The 21,074-nt window shown below is 42.1% G+C and overlaps 1 protein-coding gene across 2 annotated transcripts in view; it reads right to left on the bottom strand.

The window, feature by feature from the left end:
• Window positions 1-304: 304 nt before the first annotated feature.
• The window catches only part of LOC147693118 (CUB and zona pellucida-like domain-containing protein 1), a 67,985-nt gene continuing 47,215 nt past the window's right edge, over window positions 305-21,074 (bottom strand). For both annotated transcript variants that reach the window (XM_086939367.1, XM_086939366.1), the window contains exons 4-5: window positions 7,926-8,182; window positions 305-2,387 (exon numbers count right to left, since the gene is read on the bottom strand). In XM_086939367.1, the coding sequence (XP_086795493.1) occupies window positions 2,212-2,387; window positions 7,926-8,182 (433 nt within the window). In that variant the 3' untranslated portion in view covers window positions 305-2,211. The remainder of the gene's footprint in view (window positions 2,388-7,925; window positions 8,183-21,074) is intronic.

Here is a 21,074-nt window from a genome sequence, read left to right on the forward strand (position 1 = left end):
TTTATAGAAACAGATAATCCAGTTTTACGAATATCAGCTATTTTGGTTGGCCATTGTAGTTAATTATATCTGCTCTTTTCTCATTTCTGGGCATTACTAACAGCCTGTGTCACTGTAGTTTAATGTGTGCTGCTCACTACTGCCAGACCTACAAGATGCTTGTGGTAGAGCAGACTTGTGCTGCTTGCTGCAAAGGGAGTACCAGATTATTTCTAATACAATATCGCCCTGGCATCAATATTGCGTCCTAAATATCTTCTACAAAAATATCACCTCATTAGAGTTATTAATAATGTTAATGATAGAAAATCTGCACCCAATGGGATGATATTTATTTCAACATGATATGTGAAATACATTACTTATGTCAAACCATATTTTTGTATACGGTATTCTGACATAGAACCACTCTCTTGACTCCTCGTAACAGTGTGTGGTACTGCCGGCTTGTGCTGTTCACTCTCAGTACACATAATAATGGCCTGCATTACTGTAATCTTGTGCTGCTCACTCTCAAGTCTGACTTTAATGTGATGATGCATGCAAAAAACCTTTGTGCATGACCGTGCTTGCATGTATTAACATATTTAGGCAAGATTTAATCTCGCTAAGAAAATAACAACTTTCCCTTAGGTCCTGGTTTCTGGTATCCTACACATAAAGTGATTTTCTAACTATTCCCAGATATAAGGCACTTCTGCATAAAATATTTTGTATTCTTGCACCAGGAGTGAATTGATCCATTTTCTTTCGAGTCATCAATCTTTGCCATAATGTCAGTCATTTTTCTGTCTGTCACCGCATGTTGTACCTGATCTTGTGTGCCTCACTCACCAAGTCAAAATGGTGTTGAATTCTGTGCTTCATTTCTGTTAAACTTGATAAATCCACAGCTGATTGCAATTTGATGGAATAATGGTCTGGGTAATATCAGTGCTATTCTTTTAACCTGTCCTGTGGTTTGGTAAAGAGTCATGTGCTATCGCCTTTAGAGCAGGCATTTGCTTTATTTTTTACCTTTCAGAAGAATTTTAATCACGTGGGTAAGGATTTCTTTTGCTATTTTACCAGTTTTTATAGCCTTAAGGAGAAAAGGATATCACATTGATAGGGAGTTTTTCTTCACGTTATTTTAGCAAATTATATCTTTTGTTTGTGGAGCTTCTTATTCATCAAATTGTCTTGTAATGTCTCTTCGCTAAGAGTACTAACTGTAAATAAGTGTGTTAAATGTGATATATAAGAAATGTGAAACTCTGACAGTGAAAATTATGAAATCCCACTTGGATTAGTGAATAAAGAAATTTGTCAAGCACATTCTTCCCTAACACCAGTTTCCGAGTTATTCTTTTAACCTGTCCAGTGGTGTGGTAAAGAGTCATGTGCTATCGCATTTATAGCAGGCATTTGCTTTATTTTTTACCTTCCAGAAGAATTTTAATCACGTGGGTAAGGATTTCTTTTGCTATTTTACCAGTTTTTATAGCCTTAAGGAGGAAAGGATATCAAATTGATAGGGAGCTTTTCTTCACGTTATTCTAGCAAATGATATCTTTTGTTTGTGGAGCTTCTTATTCATCAAATTGTCTTGTAATGTCTCTTCGCTAAGAGTACTAACTGTAAATAAGTGTGTTAAATGTGATATATAAGAAATGTGAAACTCTGACAGTGAAAATTATGAAATCTCGCTTGGATTAGTGGATAAAGAAATTTGTCAAACACATTCTTCCCTAACACCAGTTTCCGAGTTAAGATGAGAGAACAAAGCGCAAATAGAAAATGGGATGTGAGCAAACAACTGGATTAGATGTTTAGGTACAGTTAATATTTTCAAACAGGTTTTTCAGATAAATTCCAATTAAATTATCAGATGGTTGTCTATCCAATTAAAATTTCAAAGCAGGTTAAAACATAATCATATGCATACTCTACAAAATATATTATAAAACATATATTAGACAACAAATTTATAGCAATTAAATATTCACTTGTTATTAGTGCTCTTTACATTTTTAATAGTTTCGAGATCCATGAAATCATGCTAAGACGGATGCTTTGTTGAGTAAAAATATGCATGCAAACTTTAATGTCTACCAGTCATACAACTGATATATCTAAGCGGTGATTCGAGGACTTTGCTCCCTTGAGTCTCATCAGCTCTGTTTCTTCCTAAAGTACACCCTACAGTTGGATCCTTGGAGGTTTCAGGAGTCACTCTTCTTCACCCTGTAGGATCCTGTACCCCTGGCTTTGTGTTCTATAATATCTTCTCTGCACAATCAATGCCAAAGCGGCCAGAATGCAAATGCCACAGATCCCGCCAATGAGGGCTGAGTTCGTAGAAAGCTTCTGTTCTTCTTGATATCTTTCCTGCTTGAGGATCATTCCTGAAACATGGAACGTAATGTTATATTAATAAGTAGATCTGTAGAAACAACCAAAAATAGATGGTCATGGAGTTTAAGAAACATGTTTGCCAAAGAAGCATCCATGAAATCAAATTGGAATGAGGGCTTTGATTTGTTCTGTTTCGCCAATATTTTTCTTTAAAAGCCCCACCTGAGATAAGAAAGGAGGGAAATTATCATTTACCTTTAGAAAAATGCGCGCCTGAAACATACCAAGTGTCCGTTTATTAGGGAGTGAAATATAAATGATTGTATAATGAGTATGAAAGCATAGGGGAATGAGTTGGATTAGAGATGACTTACACGATTTATAAAAAATCAATGGAAGCAGTGAGATAATAGAGCATCACCACCTCCACCCATGCACACAGTTGATACTCACCCTGGAAGGTGCCTTTGTAAGAGATGCAATAGCTAGAGTGGGCGAAGCTACGTTTGCCTGAAAGCATTACACTCAAGCATGACATTTCTTGACAATAGTTGGAGAAAATATGTTTTTTCTAATAAATTGTCTTTGAAAGAGGATTTTCAAATGAAAAGTGTTTTCATAGGATTTTTCCACTTTTTAATTTAAACTTTGCAACCTTCTTAAAGGTTGGGAAGTTGAAGGATTTAGCAAAAACCTTTTTTATATTTGTTGGAAAAAAAGAAGTTTAAAGTAACATTATAGTTAGGTGAGTATGTCAGTGACAACAATAACGTTTTTGAACTAAAAAAAACACAGAAATGCACCAGTTATAGTTAGCAGGGCTAAGTGCAAATTGCTCCCCTGCCATGCACTGCTTTTGACCTCACATATTACATCACTCTTGACATGTTCTATGACATAATATGACATCATTGATGACATCTCAAATGACATAATTGATGACAATACCGATGATATAACTCATGACATCTTCCAAGCTTCCTTTGTGCACATTACTCTATTAACTAGTATGTCATTAGAGGCTTGAAAGTAAGTACAAAATAGCTCAGAATAATATGAAGCATTATTAATACCAATACTGATACAACTCCCTTAGGTGTAGCAAGCCTGTGTTATGTGTAACATTGACCTTATCACATGCACTTCACAGGAAGCCTAGTTGACATTAACAAACAACCATACATTTATGAGAAATCCTCTTAACAAACGGTTTTCAATATGTATACAACTGTTCAGAGAAGGATGTACGTTGTTACAACGCATGCTTTTACCACGCATGCCATTATGATGCAACTTTTACAACGCAAGTCGTTACAACGCATAGCGTTAAGGGGTGCTGGATAGTGAATAGTTTAATTTACTATTCCAACTCAAGTCCCCGTGGATAGTAGGGAAGGTGTTGGATAGTAAATTAAACTATCACTTATCCTAGAGCGCCCCCCAGTGCAATGCGTTGTAATGGTTTTCGTTCTAAAACCTGCGTTGTAAAAGCACTGCGTGGTAAAAGTTGCGTGGTAAAGGATGTTTCCCTTCAGAGAAACATGAGTTTCTCTAAGTACTCAAGGCCTTTTATATAACTAATGCCCTACTATGAACAGTTTTTACCTGTATCAAACCCGTCGCAGTCATTGAGCCTACAGTGAGAAATTAAATTGATAGAAAAGTGGGTACTGCAAACAGTATTTATAATATGGAGACAGTTTACTCTGTACCAACTCTCATGGGAAATACACCACAGAGTATTAGAAAGTATCTACTAAGAACAGTGGATGCTCCATGCATTACCTGCCAAAAAAAGACTATTCACTTAAAAAAAACAAGGTCTCAGGGAGCTAAAGATCATACTACTTACAGCCTCCATACTGCGATGAAATGTTTACAGGCAACCCATTTTCTGAAGCAAAACAAGCACATGTACATAGGTTAGTACCTGCTGTAGGCAGTCTTCTGTGTTATGTAGAAATTGTCATGCTGAGACGATTCTGCCCAATAACTCAAGGCTGCTTACAATACCTGGGCCCTCATTTATGAAAAGTGACGCATCGCTGCGAGAAAACAGCGATGTGTCACTTTTCATTGCACCATCCTTGCGACACCAATGGTGTGTCATATTTACAGTTTGACGCATCATGTCACAAGGAGTTACAGGTACGTTAGTATTTCTGACGTATCTGTAGGCGCAAAAATGACGCATTGCTGGAGTGTGTTACAAAAGTGACGCAACCCCAGCAATGGGTCATTACATATGGGCAACTCCCATGTTAAATGTGCCTGCGTCCGTCTTACGCCTGCTGTGAGGCAGACGTAAGGTATTGACGCTTTTGTGTCCTAGTAGTGGAGCAGTGACATCTTATAGATTTCACTGCGTCATTTCTACGACCCTTTCTTGCGTCGGATTGCCCCCCTGCATACATTATACCTGGCGCAGGTATAATGTGGTGCAGGGGTTTACAAATAGATGCGTCACTTTGTAAATATGGCACAACATGGTGCATTTTTTACACCGCTCGTGCGTCACAAAAAGTGTCGCACCGGCAGCGCAAAAGTGACTTAAGGGCTCATAAATAAGCACCTTAGTAAGTAGAACTTGGAATCTTTGCCCTGTTGGAAACTTTTTCTGCAGTACCAGAAAACGTGTACGGAACATGCAGTTGCCTGCACATAGAGTTATTCATCAATACAAAGATTTAAAACGTGTTCAATGCCTCTAAACACCTATGATGCATTAGGAGCATATGCGTTTTGTATACACTTACACCAATTAGCGGGACACAGGCTGTACACAATTAGATAGGAAATATTATGGTAGTTGCCTACCACTATGTAAGTTATAAAGCAAACACACTCTTTGGATGATGTCATCAATGATGTCGTAGAACATGTCATAAGTGATCTAATACATGAGGTCATAAGCAGAGCATGTTGGGGATGCCAGTTAATTTTAGCTTTGCTAACTACAACTGGTGAATTTCTGTGGTTGTTTGAGTTCAAAATGGTAATGTTGTCACAGAGATAATAACCTAACTATGGTAATATTTTATTACCATAGCTAAGCCCCCTCCCCGAACCTTATTAGGCCTCTGGAATCCCATGCTCTAGGGCCAAATATAATTAACAAGGGTAGGGGGGCCGAATAGCTCCCTGCTTCTGAGTCTTCATTTGTCCCGGGTACCTGGTACCCCATCACTCTGGCAATTTTTCATTGAAAAGGGGAAGAGGGCTGCACGGCCCCCTTCCCTTAAGATTTGAACCCCGGGGGATGGGTATCCCTGGTCCTGCCGAGGGAGGCATGCTGTCCTCCTTCCCTGTTAAATTGTATAAAAATGGAGAGGGTGCATGCACACCCTCCTCCCTAAGGCTTTTTGGACCCCGGGACCCAAATCCTGGGCCGCATGTAATAAAAAAAGGGGATGAGGTGTGCATCCGTTCTCCATCCTTATTAGGCCTCGGAACCCCATCCTGAGGAGCTGAGTAATTATTAAAGGGAGGGGGGCATGACGTGAGGTTCTCACCTGTGGCGTCCTAGGTAAACCACCATCTTAACCAATGAATGCAAGAGAAAACACAACATTGGAACACTGAAAGAGGTTGGAGAACCTCACAGAAGTAAATTACACTGATTTGCAATGAACTATGGGGCATATTATCAAGGGAAAAATCGCACATAGCGCCAAAAAAGCGGCAATTTTTTCATCAGCCTATTCACAAGGACACACTAACAAGTGCTACCGTGTGTTTCCTTGTGACTTTGCATGTCAGCGATCAATATCACTAATGACATGCAAAGTAGGCGTTCCTGAGCAGAACAACGTGGGAATCCTCGCTAACACGGCTTCGCAATATTTACATGCCATGCAGCACATCTACGAAGCGATAAAAATAACTGTGCTAACCGCGGTTATGGCAAGAATGTAACGCCTGCTTTTAAGTTGACTTAGGCATACTGATAATGGGAGGTGGATTGCCAGGTTAGGGCCACACTCCCCTATCTGCAAACTTCTCCTTAGCGCTGTGAAATCATCGCTGGATTTCACACGCTATTCCTGATAATCGGCCTCTATCGCTGGAATTACATTGCCTGTTAGCAAAACATTGATAATACGTCGCTAACACGGTGATGTAATCCAGCGATAAAGTAAATAGCGCTAATTATCGCATCTCCTTGATAATATGCCCCATATGTTGGACCACAAGTGGTCCTGGGCCCCATACAGCTTTCAACAAGTGAACAGAACCACAGAAATAAGGGTCCCAGTAACACTTGGATCCACAGGCAGACTCAGGAGTGTGCCTTTGGTGAATCTGCAGGAATAAAACTATTATGGGTGGAATGCATTCTTGTTCTAAGTCTCTCCACCCCTGTGCTGTCCACCCGTCGGGTTACTCTGAGAAAAGTGCCGAGATGCCCCCCGGTGATTCGAGCGCTATATAAAAGAGTGTAACATAACATAACATAACAATGCGTGGAATGCTTGAATCAATCTCAGCCACTGGTAATTACTCTGGCCACATCCCAGTCCATATTTTTTTACCCATTATGCCACCTTATATTAGACCCAGCCTTATGCAAATCAGTCTTGACCCTGCTACAGTAGGAACAGTCCAGCCCAACCTGCCAGGTCAGGTCCTCCCTGAACCAGAACCGAGCGATGCAAGACCAGTTTAATTCTAGCTGGGACTCTTTAATCAGGTGCAGCTTGGTTCCTGGGGCTCAGTGAGAACAACGCTGCTTGGCGGAGCTGGAAACTTTCCAGTCTAAAGTATCTGATCAATTGCAGACCCGAGTAAGAAGGTGGACAACCCAAAGAAGAAGGCACCAACAACCGTAGAATTCTTTGAAAAATAATGTGACCGGATGTTTAACAGGGTAGAGCAATAGAATATTAGCTTCCTGTCAAACTGCACAAACAAGAGAATATGTGTCCTCAGGTTTGGGGGATATCAAGAAAAGTAGAGACCCACAAACATGATGGGAGGGTGAACATATACAAAGCTAAATTGGCAATGCTGCAGCATTATCAATCCCATGGTTCCTCTATCACATTTAGAAGTGAGGGAACAGCAGGGCTTCTCAGTTCCCCCTCCTCACTTGACAGAGACTAAACTGGTTCTGGCAGTGGAACCCATTGACCTGGTTGCATGTTGGCCACAAGGCTACCAGGTTGCTCTGTCACTCGCCCAACCATATTTGGGTCCTGACATGCTGGGAGATTATTTGATTACGCACGGAGTTTCAGGGCCATTGTTTTTTTGTTTTATTAAACAAACTCCCATACTACATGACCATTGTGTTCCAGCATCCTCAGGCTGTAATGATTGGGGCATGGTGATGTCACTAGTCTTTATTAAGAAGTTATTAGCAAATAAATGAATGATGTTCTTGTTACATGTGTGTCTGATGGCAGAACATGCCTATAATAAGAAATATGAAGCAAGACATTGTATAGAGTCACCCACTTACTATAAACATATTATCACCCCCTCCAGTGCTATGAATACCTTTTGTCACCCATAAGTACTTGAGTAACTGTTCTTACTTGTCACCAGTTCTGACATGTGATCCCACCATACCCTGCTGCTGGACTCACCATGGTTAAAAACAATGGGTCCCTGTGAAAGTCTTGCTGACTGGGGATGGCTTCCTGACCCACTGCTGTCCCTCTTATGCCTCTCTCCAGAGCATCCTTGAGTGCAGTGGTTGGGAGAAGAGTCATTGTGGCAAACGATGACATCGCAATGGAGATAGACCTCTGGAGAATCTCCAAATTTGAATACATGGAATTCAAATTTCTGATCTCTCGGATTGGAAGATTCATAACTATGCAGAGTTGAGTCCATGAAGCATCTGTATGAAGGGTAAAAAAGGAGACAGACAGATGTATTATCTTAACTGACCAAAATTACATGTAGGTCAGGTGTACAAAATGGAGCATCATCAAGAAAACCTACAAACTATTCCTTGAAGTGTTTCACTCATCACAGTAGAATCGGCCTCAGAAAGAGGTTGAACATCTGATATTCTACACAATGTGTGCATCATTACTATGAAGGCTGCTCTAATCACCCTGAGAGGCTCAAGCAATGTAATGTAATGTGATGTAATGTAATATAGATTTGTAAAGTGCTCTAATACTGAGACAGTGTGCAAGAACTGACACAATAGCAAACAGAAGATTGCAAAATTGGGAAACAGACAGGTCTGCAAAGCTTTTAGAAATGCAGACAGGTAGTCAGGCATCCCAAGGTAAGAAAGCAAGGAGTTCCATAACTTTGCAGCAGCAACAGAAAAAGGCTTGTCCTACATGCGGGTCCAGCAAACCTTAGAAACTAGTACAAGGAGAGCTTCAACGTATCTCAAGCAATGGGTGAGGATCTACTCAAGGAACTCGTCCTGCAGATATTGAGAGCCCATCCAATTAAATGCCTCAAACACAATGAACATTGTTTTAATGCAGTTCACATTGGTCCTGGAAGCTAATAAACTCCTTGAACATTGGTGCAAAGTTTTTCTGTTTATGTTCCACAGAAATTAACAATTGAGTACAGTGAGCAAAGCAAGTGAACCTCAATCCAAAAGAGTGAATTAGTGTAGGCAAAGGTACCGATTACCAAGTGTTGGGCTTAATACAGAGCTGTGGAGAACACAATTAAACACTTTCATGAATTCTTATTGAAAGGACCTCAACTTCACAGCCTGAGCCCTCTCCGATACACATGATCATAGACAGGCAAATGCATTGCCCTCCATGCCAGTCTCCATCAACTTCTCTGTTATCTGTGTGCGGCAGACATGTCGAAGGCTGCTGACAAATCCAGTGACACCAAGGCAGAGGAATGGCCGTGGTTGGCTAGGAGTCTATGGTCATTCAGGCCAAGAGAGTAAGGTTGGGTCAGTACCATGGCCAAACAAAAGCCAGACTGGGCCTCATCAAAACTCCTATCCTGCTTAAGAAAGGCTGAGAATTGAGTATTCTATGTACCGCTTTCTCCAGAACCTATATAGACAAGGGCAGATGGACCATAGGTTGCTAGTTCTCCATAAGCAAAGGATTGGCGTTTGACATTTTTAACAAGTGCAAAATTGCCACTTATTTCCAAATTTTGGGAGTTGTAACCTCCACTAGGGATCTACTGCAAATCTCAATAAGCTCCTGGTAGAGGAGTCTAAGGAAAAAATTGAGAACACCTGAGCATTTACCGGATGGTAGAGGCCGCCTAACTATCCAACCGGGTTCTGTCCTGATCTCTCATTTTCAGTTGTAGAACCTATGAGTAGTTTCTTAGCCTGGTAATTACCTGAATCGTACTCCCTACCCTTGAGTGCAACCTACCCTTGAGTGCAACCTACCCTTGAGTGCAACCTACCCTTGAGTGCAACCTACCCTTGAGTGCAACCTACTCTTGAGTGCAACCTACTCTTGAGTGCACTCTACCCTTGAGTGCAACCTACCCTTGACTGCAACCTACCCTTAAGTGCAAACTACCCTTGAGTGCAACCTACTCTTGAGTGCACTCTACCCTTGAGTGCAACCTACCCTTGAGTGCACTCTACCCTTGAGTGCAACCTACCCTTGACTGCAACCTACCCTTGACTGCAACCTACCCTTGACTGCAACCTACCCTTGAGTGCACCCTACCTTTGAGTGCAACCTACCCGTGATCATATCCAGACATGGAGATCCAAAATAAATGACAAGATATTAAGAAACTCACTAGAAATCAGATGACAGCTGAAGCGTCAATGAATGATCAGGGTGGAATTAATGATAAATAGACTCAGATAAACAGTTTACTAAAAAGGAAACAGGGCAGGGAAGAAGCTGGTCAACAGGCTCAAGATGAAACATAGTAAAGGCCATCAGAGGAAGGACAATATGCCATCCGCCCTATTTAGGATGAGAGGTGTAAGGCATGGGTACTCACAAACATTTTCCCGGGGGGCGTAACGTTTGGTGTTTGGTGTGACTGAGGGCCGCACTGATGCCAGCGGGGGGTGTAAAGTCAGTGTAGGGGAAGCAAAGCATATCTATTTAGTGAACTCAATTGCACACTATGAACCTAGAAAACCTTGGATGTATCCTAGCTTCTCCACTTGACCAAATTGTGTAACCTTGGGAATTTTTTTTCTCTTTTCAATTTCCCTCCTTTTTCTTCATTGTCACATATATGAGGAATTTTAATTTTAAGCAGACTATCGTATTTTTACATGTTTGCTGTCTTTTAATATGATAGTCTACCTAAAATTAAGGACAAGTTACTTTTATCCTTAACTCAAATTAACCTTTAAATATGTACTTGCAGTATTTAAAAATGTGTTTCATGTAAAGGTCAGTAGGGCCGCATGCCGTACTTTGAGTGTCACTAGTGTAAGGCCTTTTTTTCCTGTCTGTCACTTTGAGCAAAAGCCTGGCAGTAAGAAAAAAAACAATAATCACCCCCACACCCTGTATGAAAAACTCCCACATTGTGGGGTCATTAATGTTATGTTTTTCAGAAACAAATTCTCACTTTGGAAGTTTGTTTTTGAAAACAAAAACTAAAAAATTCTAAAATTTGGTGGCCGGTCACCAAAATTTTAGGCCCTCATTGATTGGGATTTGGCTTTGGGCAGCGGAGCAAGGCTGCTTGCTGCACGACCCTACACCAACGTGAAAAAGCTGGAATGCACCATATTTATGCAATACAGTGCATTCTGTCCTTTGCCTCTGCAATGGCGCCATTTCAGCAGCGTTGCTCCAATTTATGCACCCTTGCACTATGGTGTAAGGGTGCCTGTGTTGTCGGCAGGATTGGTATTTGTAGAGTATAGCAGAAACAGAGCCATAGATTTGGACCAAAACACCATGATTGAGTGATTAGATACCACACTGGTGAGCAATGGCTTAATATTTTTAAATGTGACCTTCACAAAAAGTGAGTGCATTTTAGACGGATTGATATGGGTGCGACAATCTGATAAACTCAGAGGATTTGTTGTTGCCAAAATCATCAAAAAGGTGAGAAGAAACAAGTACTCACTGAATAAAAAGTAGATTGGAGGGCTTGCTTGTAATGAAACCTAACCTTAAGCTGTGGTAGTTTTAGTTTTATTTCTCTTTACATAATAGTGCGACCAAGACACTGAAATTTGTTTTTAATCATCCGACCCAAGATATTGTGATAAACCAACAGGCGGGTTAATACAATTTTATGCTTTATATTAGCATCCAACGTACAAATAGGATGAACTTTTTGATTTAATATTCCACAAATGTCTTCTGTACAGCTTCGAATAATACGAAGAGTGCCAAGGTACAGGAAAGGATAGAAAGCCAAACCAAAACAGGTGTGTGATGCCCTAATAGATTAACCAAATTGGTTAGAGAAAAATCTAATGATTTCTAGCCTGGACTCTAACACCATGTCCGCCTTTCTAAAATATACTATAGTGTCCCCAGAATTTAAGTAGAGAAGATCCGTTGGGAGATTAATCCCCTCTGATAGCCAACTAAAAAGGCTACAGTTCCATATTTTAAGGTACATTGTATCCAATTGCAATAGTTTAAACGTATGAAAAACTAATCCTTTCTTCAGCAGAAATAATGTTATTAATTTTAGATAAAACAATATGGCAAACCCACCAGATAATGGCAGCACTGCAAACTGGGGAAAAAGGATATACTTCGGAGTTGCTAAACATTAACTTGTGAAACATGTAATAAAAGGAATGTAAATGGTGTCTAATGTAGTCTTTTTTGTATTCCTATACTGTTTATCTGCATTTTTAATATTGAACTATTGTCCTGAAGAACCACCTTAATACCGAAACGCTGCGTCAACAGTTTGTTCATTGCTTTATAATGTGTTTTATTAAAATGTACAAATATTGATTACAATGTTTTTAATATTTAGGCACAAACGTTGTGCTATATTGCTATATACTACTCTGACAAACTCATAATCAAAGCCCATTCATGTATGAGCAGTTGATGGGGGGGGAGTGGCATAGTTCCTAGGATCTCCAAGTGGAGCCCCTGCTTCTGACCTTGGGCCATATATATCAAAATCCTCTTTTGCGATTCTCAAATAGCGATTTTTTGCGAATCGCTATTTGAGAATCGCAAAATGCTATGTATTTAGAATTTGCAATACATTTTGCGAATCCTACATAGTCCTTAATTGCGAATCTCAAATTGCGATTCACAATTAAGGAATACCTCCTCATGCATTCCTATGGGCCTAGATGCCAATTGGAATAAATGGGAAGACATTCTCAATTTGCGATTAGCAATTAGAGAATGGCAAACTGAGAATGCAATTTCAAGGGTGCAAGGGTGTCAAAAGGACACCCTGTTGCACCCCTGAAATAATCATGGGTGCACATGTGGCGCACATACATGCCCTAAGGGCATGCATGTATGTGCTTCACTTTTCACTTTGGAAAATGCAAAAAAATGCATTTTTCAAAGAAATTGCAAATTACCACAAACTTGAAGTTGGTGGTAATTTGCGATTCCTTGAGGCCAAATTGCACTTTTTTGGTGCTTCTTACACTGCATTTAAGTAATCGCAACATTTGCGATTCATTAAATGAAATCGTAAAATAAGGAATCACAAATTTTGCGATTCCTTATTTTGCATGCAGATTTGCAAACGCCGAAATTCTGCGAATTTCGGCGTTTGCGATCGCAATTTTGCTTGATACATATGGCCCCTTATCCTGTTGCATTTGACCCCAGACACTTAACTTAAGACCAAAACTTAAAGATTGACTGAGACAAAATACTAACTTTAGTTCTCCTAAATGCCTTCTGTGAATACTGAAAGTCTTAAAGTTAGGATTTTGTCTCAAATTACTTTTTTGAATTGGGCCCTGGGATGCTAAAATCACAGTAAAAACCAATGACCCTCCCTCTAGTGCCTCCTCAGTGATCTTCTGTCTGAGGTAGTGTGCAACTGAGATCTAACATGGTTTAGAACTATGTGGTCTAGACTGCCCTGGGCTGAAGTGTTTTGTCCATTTAGCCAGGAGTGTGAGAAGGGGAGATCCGAGCCTGAAGCAGTGTCTGCTGTGGTGCCTCTGATGCTCCCAGACTAGAGTTAGGCCACAGCTCCCAGCGCCACGGTAGGCACCTAGACCCTCGGTGCAATCAACTCGTCTGCGGAGCAAGGTCTGTAGGTGCATTAATACAACACCTGCTGGATGGAGGGGGACCTGAGGCCTCTTCTGTGTGTGTCTAAATTGGGCCTCTCGGGCCTGCGACCAGCAGGCAGAGGCCCAAACTTGAGAGGCTGGATGAGGCAATATAGTAGACTGTTAGAGCATGCCTCTCGATGGACTCTAGTCAAAAGAGGAGCATTAAGGACCGCGGGGGGCTAACAGGCATTGAATGGCTGCGAGGTGACTGACCACTGTAACAGGTGGAACTATGAGAGATGACTGGAGGCGCTAACCCTCTGAGAATTCATAGCAGTAAGGGGAGGGGAGATTATGCCTTTGCGTTAGAAGAGTGTATTGCGAAGTATCAATTAAGGGTGGGCGTAGTTGACGGAGTACTAGTACGTGGGATTCCATGAAGTTGAACCAAAACTCAGTGAATTCCGCAACTTCGCTCTGTCGGACTCCCAATTAATAAAACAGAAACCTCATGTACTTTTTGGTAAAATAACAGTATCTCTGTCTTTACATGCTAAAATGCATGTAGTCATTCCACAGAAGTGAAAATGAAAATTTAGCAAGCAGTGAGCAGCAATTTGACTTGAGAGACACCTAGCAACAACTAGTTGAACTGCAGCTTGATGTAATAATTTTTTTTTTTTTTTAATTTTTAAAAAATTTTTTTTAATGAAAACATTTTTCCCCCATTTTCTTTGTAACATGAGCAGGGCACAATGATATACAAAACAATAGAACATAAAATCATACATACATACTCCAATATTCAACTAGACAAGTTCTTCATCTTTTAACAATCAGTACCTAACTTCCATCGGATAAGAGGACCCCAAATTTGCATACCCAGTTTCTTACCCCTTTTTCCCTTCCTAGCATATATGGCTGTTTCCAGTTTTTGTATTGATAATACTTTACCTAACCATTGATGGTATGATGGAGGGTTAGGATCAAGCCAAGCAGAAGCCACTAACAATCTCAGGATCGCCATTGCTACAAATATAAAAATTTTACAGCTTGGCTGCCCGTCAACACTAACCCCCAATAACATAATAACTGGGGTTAACTCTATTGTTGTTGACAGTGCATTCTGGAAAAAATTCACAATGTCCTGTTTCGTCTTGTCCAGATGGGGACAAACCGAAAAAATATGTATCAGATCAGCCTCTGTGCTGCCACATCTAAAACAAGTAGTGCCAGATGTTCCCCCCCCCCACTGGGCAATCTTCGCGGGTGTATAGTATAGATGGTATAATATCTTATAGTGTTGGGCCTGAAGGGACGATGAACACAGCATTTTACTCCCCATTTCTAATGACTCAGTAAAGATATCCCTGCCTATATCTAAACCAATAGACCACTTATCTATCCATTTCTCTAGATCATCTTTCTTTAATTTTGTCAATTCTAGATAAAACCTCTTGATAGTGCAATCAAAGCCACCTTCTATAAGGTCCATCACTATATTTCTTTCGAACCCCAATGTGCCCCCTTGTTTATTCAATATACAGCTTCTTATTTGAAGGTATTTAAAGAAATGTTTTGTATCCAAGGTATGCCTATTTTGCAATTCTGTAAATTGTAATATACCATAACCGCCCAACATATCTCCAAACTTTCTTATCCCCCGCCTCTCCCATTCTTGAAAGACAGCTCCTGAGAAAACCTCACTGGGTAAGGAAGGGTTATTTTTTAATCTGGTATATGCATTATACTTCCCAATTCCCACCTTTTTGACAAACCCTTTCCATATATTATGTGCAGCCATTACTGTCTTAAATCGTGTTCTTTTGAAGTAACTTTCCTCCGTGAATCTCAGAAATACATTTTCAGCATTTGTACCCAAAACCAAACCATAGATAGCGAGCAAGCCAATCTTGTCCCAGCCATCCACCTCAGCACCTCTAATCAAGCCCACCATACCTTGCAATGCTGCTGCCCAGTAATAGAGCTTTAAATCCGGTAGTGACCAGCCCCCTCTTTCCCGGGGGATGTAATAATTTCAATGCTTTTGCATTTGACTCGTGAGGGAAACCTAGTAACGACTAGTTGAACTGCAGCTCTTTGTAGAATTATTTTGATATTGGATACTATAATATTCACTGCCTACTGCTAATCTTGTCCCATAATGCTTTGCAGGGCCTTTGTTTGGGATTCTAATTTTGCCCATAACTGTGCTTGAGGGGTCCTAAGAGGATGGGACCACCACTGAATCATTCAGCATGATATGCTCTTTGAGTTCAAGGTATCTGCTTGGTCCTCGCCCTAGGTTAGAGAGGACCCCAAAATCGTCACCTCTCTCATTGCCTGGTATTTTTCATTTTCAAAGTTTAGTTTTGTGAATTGGTTATATGCTTTTTAGCATGTACAGTTGCTTTATCAAAGCATTTGTGGGTGCAGTTGAGTAGCTGCCTCCGCTACGTGGAGGTACTGAGGTTATGCCTGAAATCCGTGTTTTTAATGGAATGCGTAGTTAACAAATTAGTTCATTGCCCAGGGTTAGTATCAATACAGTGTAACCTGGGTACAGTAACACTTTCGGAAACTATTGTCACGCATTTAGCAATTACTCAATGTAACACCCTTAATCAGTGCAGCTGTATATCTATCTTGCATCTGAAGAAATCAATGCTCTGACACTGGTAAGAGTTCCCAATACACCTAGGTCACAGGAGTCACGGGACCTTTACAATTAACGTTTTTGGTTTTCATTCCGGTACATCTGCTGCGGAAAGTAGCTATTACTGCCATGTGAAAGATTTGAAGAAAACAAGTAGGAATCAGCCTGGAAACAGACTCCTGCATGTTATTCCTTTAATACTTACTCATCATTATTTCCATTGCCCCAACAACAAAACAGCAATGAAATTGGGCACTTCAGCGCTGTGGTGTCATCTTGTTGGAATCTTAGATCCCGGCTCCTCCATGTAAACCGGACGTTTTTGCACATCGCTCACCACAGGGAGGTGGAGGTCATCCCGGGTCACAATCTACCCACTCCAGAGCTCGTGTGCCCTTCTCAAGCCCCTAGCTCCCATCAGGAACCAGTCCTTGCAGATGTTGCACTCAAAGCGGCTGACATGGTAGCTCAGGCAGCTGTACTACATAACAAAATTTACCACATCGTGTTTAGGATACAGGGGAACCACCAGAAAACAGACGGCAGCCATATGGAAATAATTCTACACCGGCATTCATTAGCAGCTCTGGTACCCGAGGAGGTGCGATGCCTGTTATGTGTGATTTTGCATTTCACTGCGGTGATGCAGATCACCAAACTGAAATGCGTTAGTCTAAAGCCAGATGCGTGGTACTTGGCAGGGCTGAATTAGGTGGCGTGGATTTGGACAAGCTATGCACACTAAGGCTTTTATGTCATGGGGTATAAAGTGGACTTTTGTCTATTTTTCTTTGTAAAAATAATATGGGCTGTTTCTTTACCTTCTGGTACATTTCTGAACAATTTGCAAAACTAAATTGTATTGTTGCATTGTGTGCGCATGCAGGGAAGAACGAGTGTCTGGCAGACATGCAAAAAATCATCCTACGTCTCAGTATTAACTTCCACACTTGTAAGCAGTAATTCCAATACTAGAATGAGTTACCTTTTTGCTTTACAACAACAGTTAGTAAAACAAGTAAGTGCTTTGCGAGCCTGTATAAGTAGCAAAGGGTTTAAAGGGACTTATTTTCATGCATTGTATTGTATTGTATTGTTATTTATATAGCGCGGTTGCTGCCCAATGGGCGTCCAAGCGCTGAAGTGTGAAGACAGAACTGGGAGTGACGGAAGGTTTATGATTCAATGGATTTGGCAAACAGGTAGGTTTTCAATTGTTTGCGGAAGGAGAGTAGGTTTGGATTAGTTCGAAGATGCAAAGGAAGTGAGTTCCACATCTTAGAGGCGTTTAGGGAGAACATCCTTCCTCCGGACCTAGCTCTTTTCACTCTGGGTACCGCGGCCAGGAAGGCCTCCGTGGATCGAAGGTTTCTCTTTGGGTGGTATTGGGTGACTAGCTGTGCGATGATAGCTGGACCAGACTTCCAGAAGGCCCGGTGGGCAATACATAACGCCTTGAATGCCACTCTCTGTCGGACTGGAAGCCAGTGTAGGCTATTCAGTGCAGGTTTTGCTGACTGAGTCCGTGGAATTTGTAGCAGGGTGCGGGCTGCGCAGTTCTGCACCACCTGTAGCTTGCGTAGGGTAAACTTGGGGCTCCAACATACAGGGCATTGTTCGAGTTCAGCCGGGACTGAATCAGGCCCTGTACTGCCACTTGTTTGGCTTCCATAGGTAGGAGCGGGAGGACTTTTCTTAATGTCCTGAGTAGGCCAAAACATGTGGCGGATAGTTTGGTGGCCTGGGTGGAGAAAGAGAGTTTTTTGTCGAGCCAGACTCCCAGGCTCTTTACGCTTTCCTTGGGAGTGGGGGGGGTGCCCAGGCATGGAGGCCATAGGGAGGAGAAGGACGCTGGTGATGCTGGGCCCAGGAGCATGAGCTCAGTTTTGTCTCCGTTGAGCTTTAAGGAGGAGTCTGTCATCCACTCCTTGACATCCTCTAGGCATTTCAACAGGCCTTCTGAAGTATGTCTGGCACCCTCTTGAGCCAGTGAAACCACTAGCTGGGTGTCGTCCGCATACGATACAATTTTTATACCGTATGGTTCGACAATCCCAGCCAGAGGTTTCATATATACATTAAACAGTACAGGGCTCAATGAGGAGCCCTGCGGTACCCCACAGTTCAGGGATTTTCTGGCTGATACTGTGTCCCCGTCAAAGATCTGGAATGATCTGTTGTTCAGGAATGACTCGAACCACCTTAGAGCATCGCCAGTGATACCGATGTTACATAAGCGGTTCAGCAGGGTGGTGTAGCTGACCGTGTCAAAGGCGGCACTTAGATCAAGGAGGATCACTGCCACTGATCCTCCCTGATCTAGTATTTTTCGTGACTCTTCGGTGGTCGCAAGCAGGGCGGTTTCAGTGCCGTGCTTGGGCCTGAATCCTGTCTGGGTTGGGTCCAGAAGCGAGTTAGTCTCCAGGAATTGCACTAGTTGGGTATTTATGTGCTTCTCCAGCACCTTACTTGTCCAGGGGAGTAGTGAGATTGGCCGGTAACTGGAGTGGTCTTCTGGGTTGAGAGTGTTTTTTTTTAATAAAGCCCGAACCATGGCTCTCTTCCAACTCGTGGGTACAATGCATGATGTGATGGAGGAGTTAAGTAGCTCCAGCACCACGGGAAGGATAGTTTGACTTGCCTGGAGCAGTATTTCCGGTGGGGCAGGGTCGCAGGGGGAGCCTGATTTAACTTGACGAGCCAGCTGGTTGAGGGTGTCTAGGTCTAGTGGGGGGAAGCGTTCCAGAGTAGGGTGGTCTGGGAGGGAGGGGGTGCTCGGGAGAATATGATTGGGAGTCCCTGACTTATTTGGTACTGTCGGGAAGGAGGAGTATATCTTGGAGACTTTGTTATGGAAAAAGTCTGCTAGCTCATTACACTGTTCTAGCGTTTTTGTCAAAGGGGGGGCGGTATTTACTTTGATGCATTTTTGTACTAGCTGGAAAATTTCCTTTGGTTTTGAGTCGGCTGCCATAATTTTGTCTGCAAAGTAAGTGGCTTGGGCTGCCCTGACCCCATTTCTGTAGGCCTTGATTGCTTCTTTGTATTGGGATTTCTTGTCAGGGAGAAAATCAAGTCGCCAAGCTCTCTCTTTTTTTCTGCAGAGGCGTTTTAGGTCTCTCAAGGAATCTGAGAACCAGGGGGCGGTTCTGTGCGACCTCTTGGGTACAGATTTCCGTAATGGGAGAATTGTATCCAGTGAGTCCCGGATCCAATCTTCGTAGTTTTTATTTGCTTGAAAGGGATCTGGGCAGGATGGTGGGCATGAGCGTTCTAGATTAGTAGTCCATGGCTCGAGAGAGAGTTTTTTCCAGTTTCGCTTGGTTATGGGTTGAGGGGTGGGTAAGGGGGACTTACCGGTGATCCAGGTAAACGGAATTAGAAAGTGGTCTGACCATGGAAGGCGGATGGGTTGGCCCACCGTTAATTCAGTGCAGTTGCTGAATATTGGGTCAAGGAGATTGCCCTTTTCATGGGTAGGGGCTGTGACCAGCTGGGTCAATTGTAGGGCTGCAAGGTCGTCTAAAAGTTCTCTTGCGATGAGATCTGTTGGGGAGTTAAAATGGAAATTAAGATCTCCCAGTACTGTGTGGTTGGCAGAGGTTAGGATTCGGTTGGCTATGATATCAGGGAGAGATCTGTGGAACAGCTTGGCTGGTTCTGGGGGTCGGTAGATCAAAGTACCAGGGAAAGAGCTGTTCGCAGTGAGGTCTAGTCTGAATGCTAGGCTCTCGCACTCGGGAATAGCTTCGGTAGAGGTGTGGCAGCGGTATTTGTCTTTTAAGATGATAGCCAGGCCTCCCCCTCTCCCCTTAGTCCGGTCTAATCTGTGGATTAAAAAACCGGGGGGAAGGGCTGAGACAATGTCAGGCTCTGAATGAGACGTGAGCCATGTCTCAGTCAGGAAGAGGGCGTCTGGGTTGTACTCCTCTAGTAGTAGAGCAATTTGAGCGCTATGCCGCATGCAAGGTAGTGCTTCTCCCAGTTCACGGAAGGGATAAAAAACATCTCTAGATAATAATACGTTTGACAGGATGGTGCGATAGCAGAATATTGATACGTGTGGATCTGGTGAGGACTGTGGGCAGCAAGTGCTTGATACGCTATTTGCATAAGAAAGTACTATATTTTTTTTTGTTATCCTCCATTAGTTATTAGTAAGGAAGGGGGAAGAGAAACGTTCACCGACAGCATTCAGTTAGTCTTAGGGAGACAAAGGATGCTGTGGTCTGTGGTAGATGCCGCCCAGTAGTCATAGGTATATGTATCAGGCGCTGCCATTGAAAGGAAGCGGAAATGTGCTTTAGATGTTGCCAGCATTGAAGGCTACTGTGCGGTTGCAGACTTCGCTGGGCTGACAGTGGGTGGGGAAATGCTGCGTTGTCACTGTAGGTTTAATTACATGAATTGCACATTCTCTCTGGTGTTTGTCCTTGGGGGACTTGTTGACTGGGGCTACACATGGGACCAGGTTTGCTTTTGATAGGAGGTATGGTTTAGTGGGGCACATCGTGTAAATTAATGTTGGTAGGAGGAAACAAAAATCAAACCCATAGTACATTTAATATTATTGTGTGCCTCATGCAGAGGATGAAAAGTAGCAGGAACAGCGTTGATGCCGTAGAGGCTAGCAGGAAGACTGTTTTGGGTTGGTCATTTGAAGAGATTGTTTAACATGTTTTAAAGTACTACAGTGGCATTGGGAAGGCAGCAGCTGAAAGGCTCTAGGCCCTATTCACAGAACTAACTTAAGACAAAATCCTAAACTTATGACCATTTTGGTACTCACATAAGGCACATACTATGCCTAAATTGAGAAAAATCCTAATTTTAAGACTTTCGGTATTCACAGAAGGCATTTAGGAGTCTTAAAGTTAGGAGTGCTAACTTTACTACTCCTAAACTGAGAAAAATCCTACTTTTAAGACTTTCGGTATTCACAGAAGGCATTTAGGAGTCCTAAAG

This window comes from Lissotriton vulgaris, chromosome 9 (genome assembly GCF_964263255.1).
Source record: "Lissotriton vulgaris chromosome 9, aLisVul1.2, whole genome shotgun sequence".
Classification (NCBI taxonomy): domain Eukaryota; kingdom Metazoa; phylum Chordata; class Amphibia; order Caudata; family Salamandridae; genus Lissotriton; species Lissotriton vulgaris.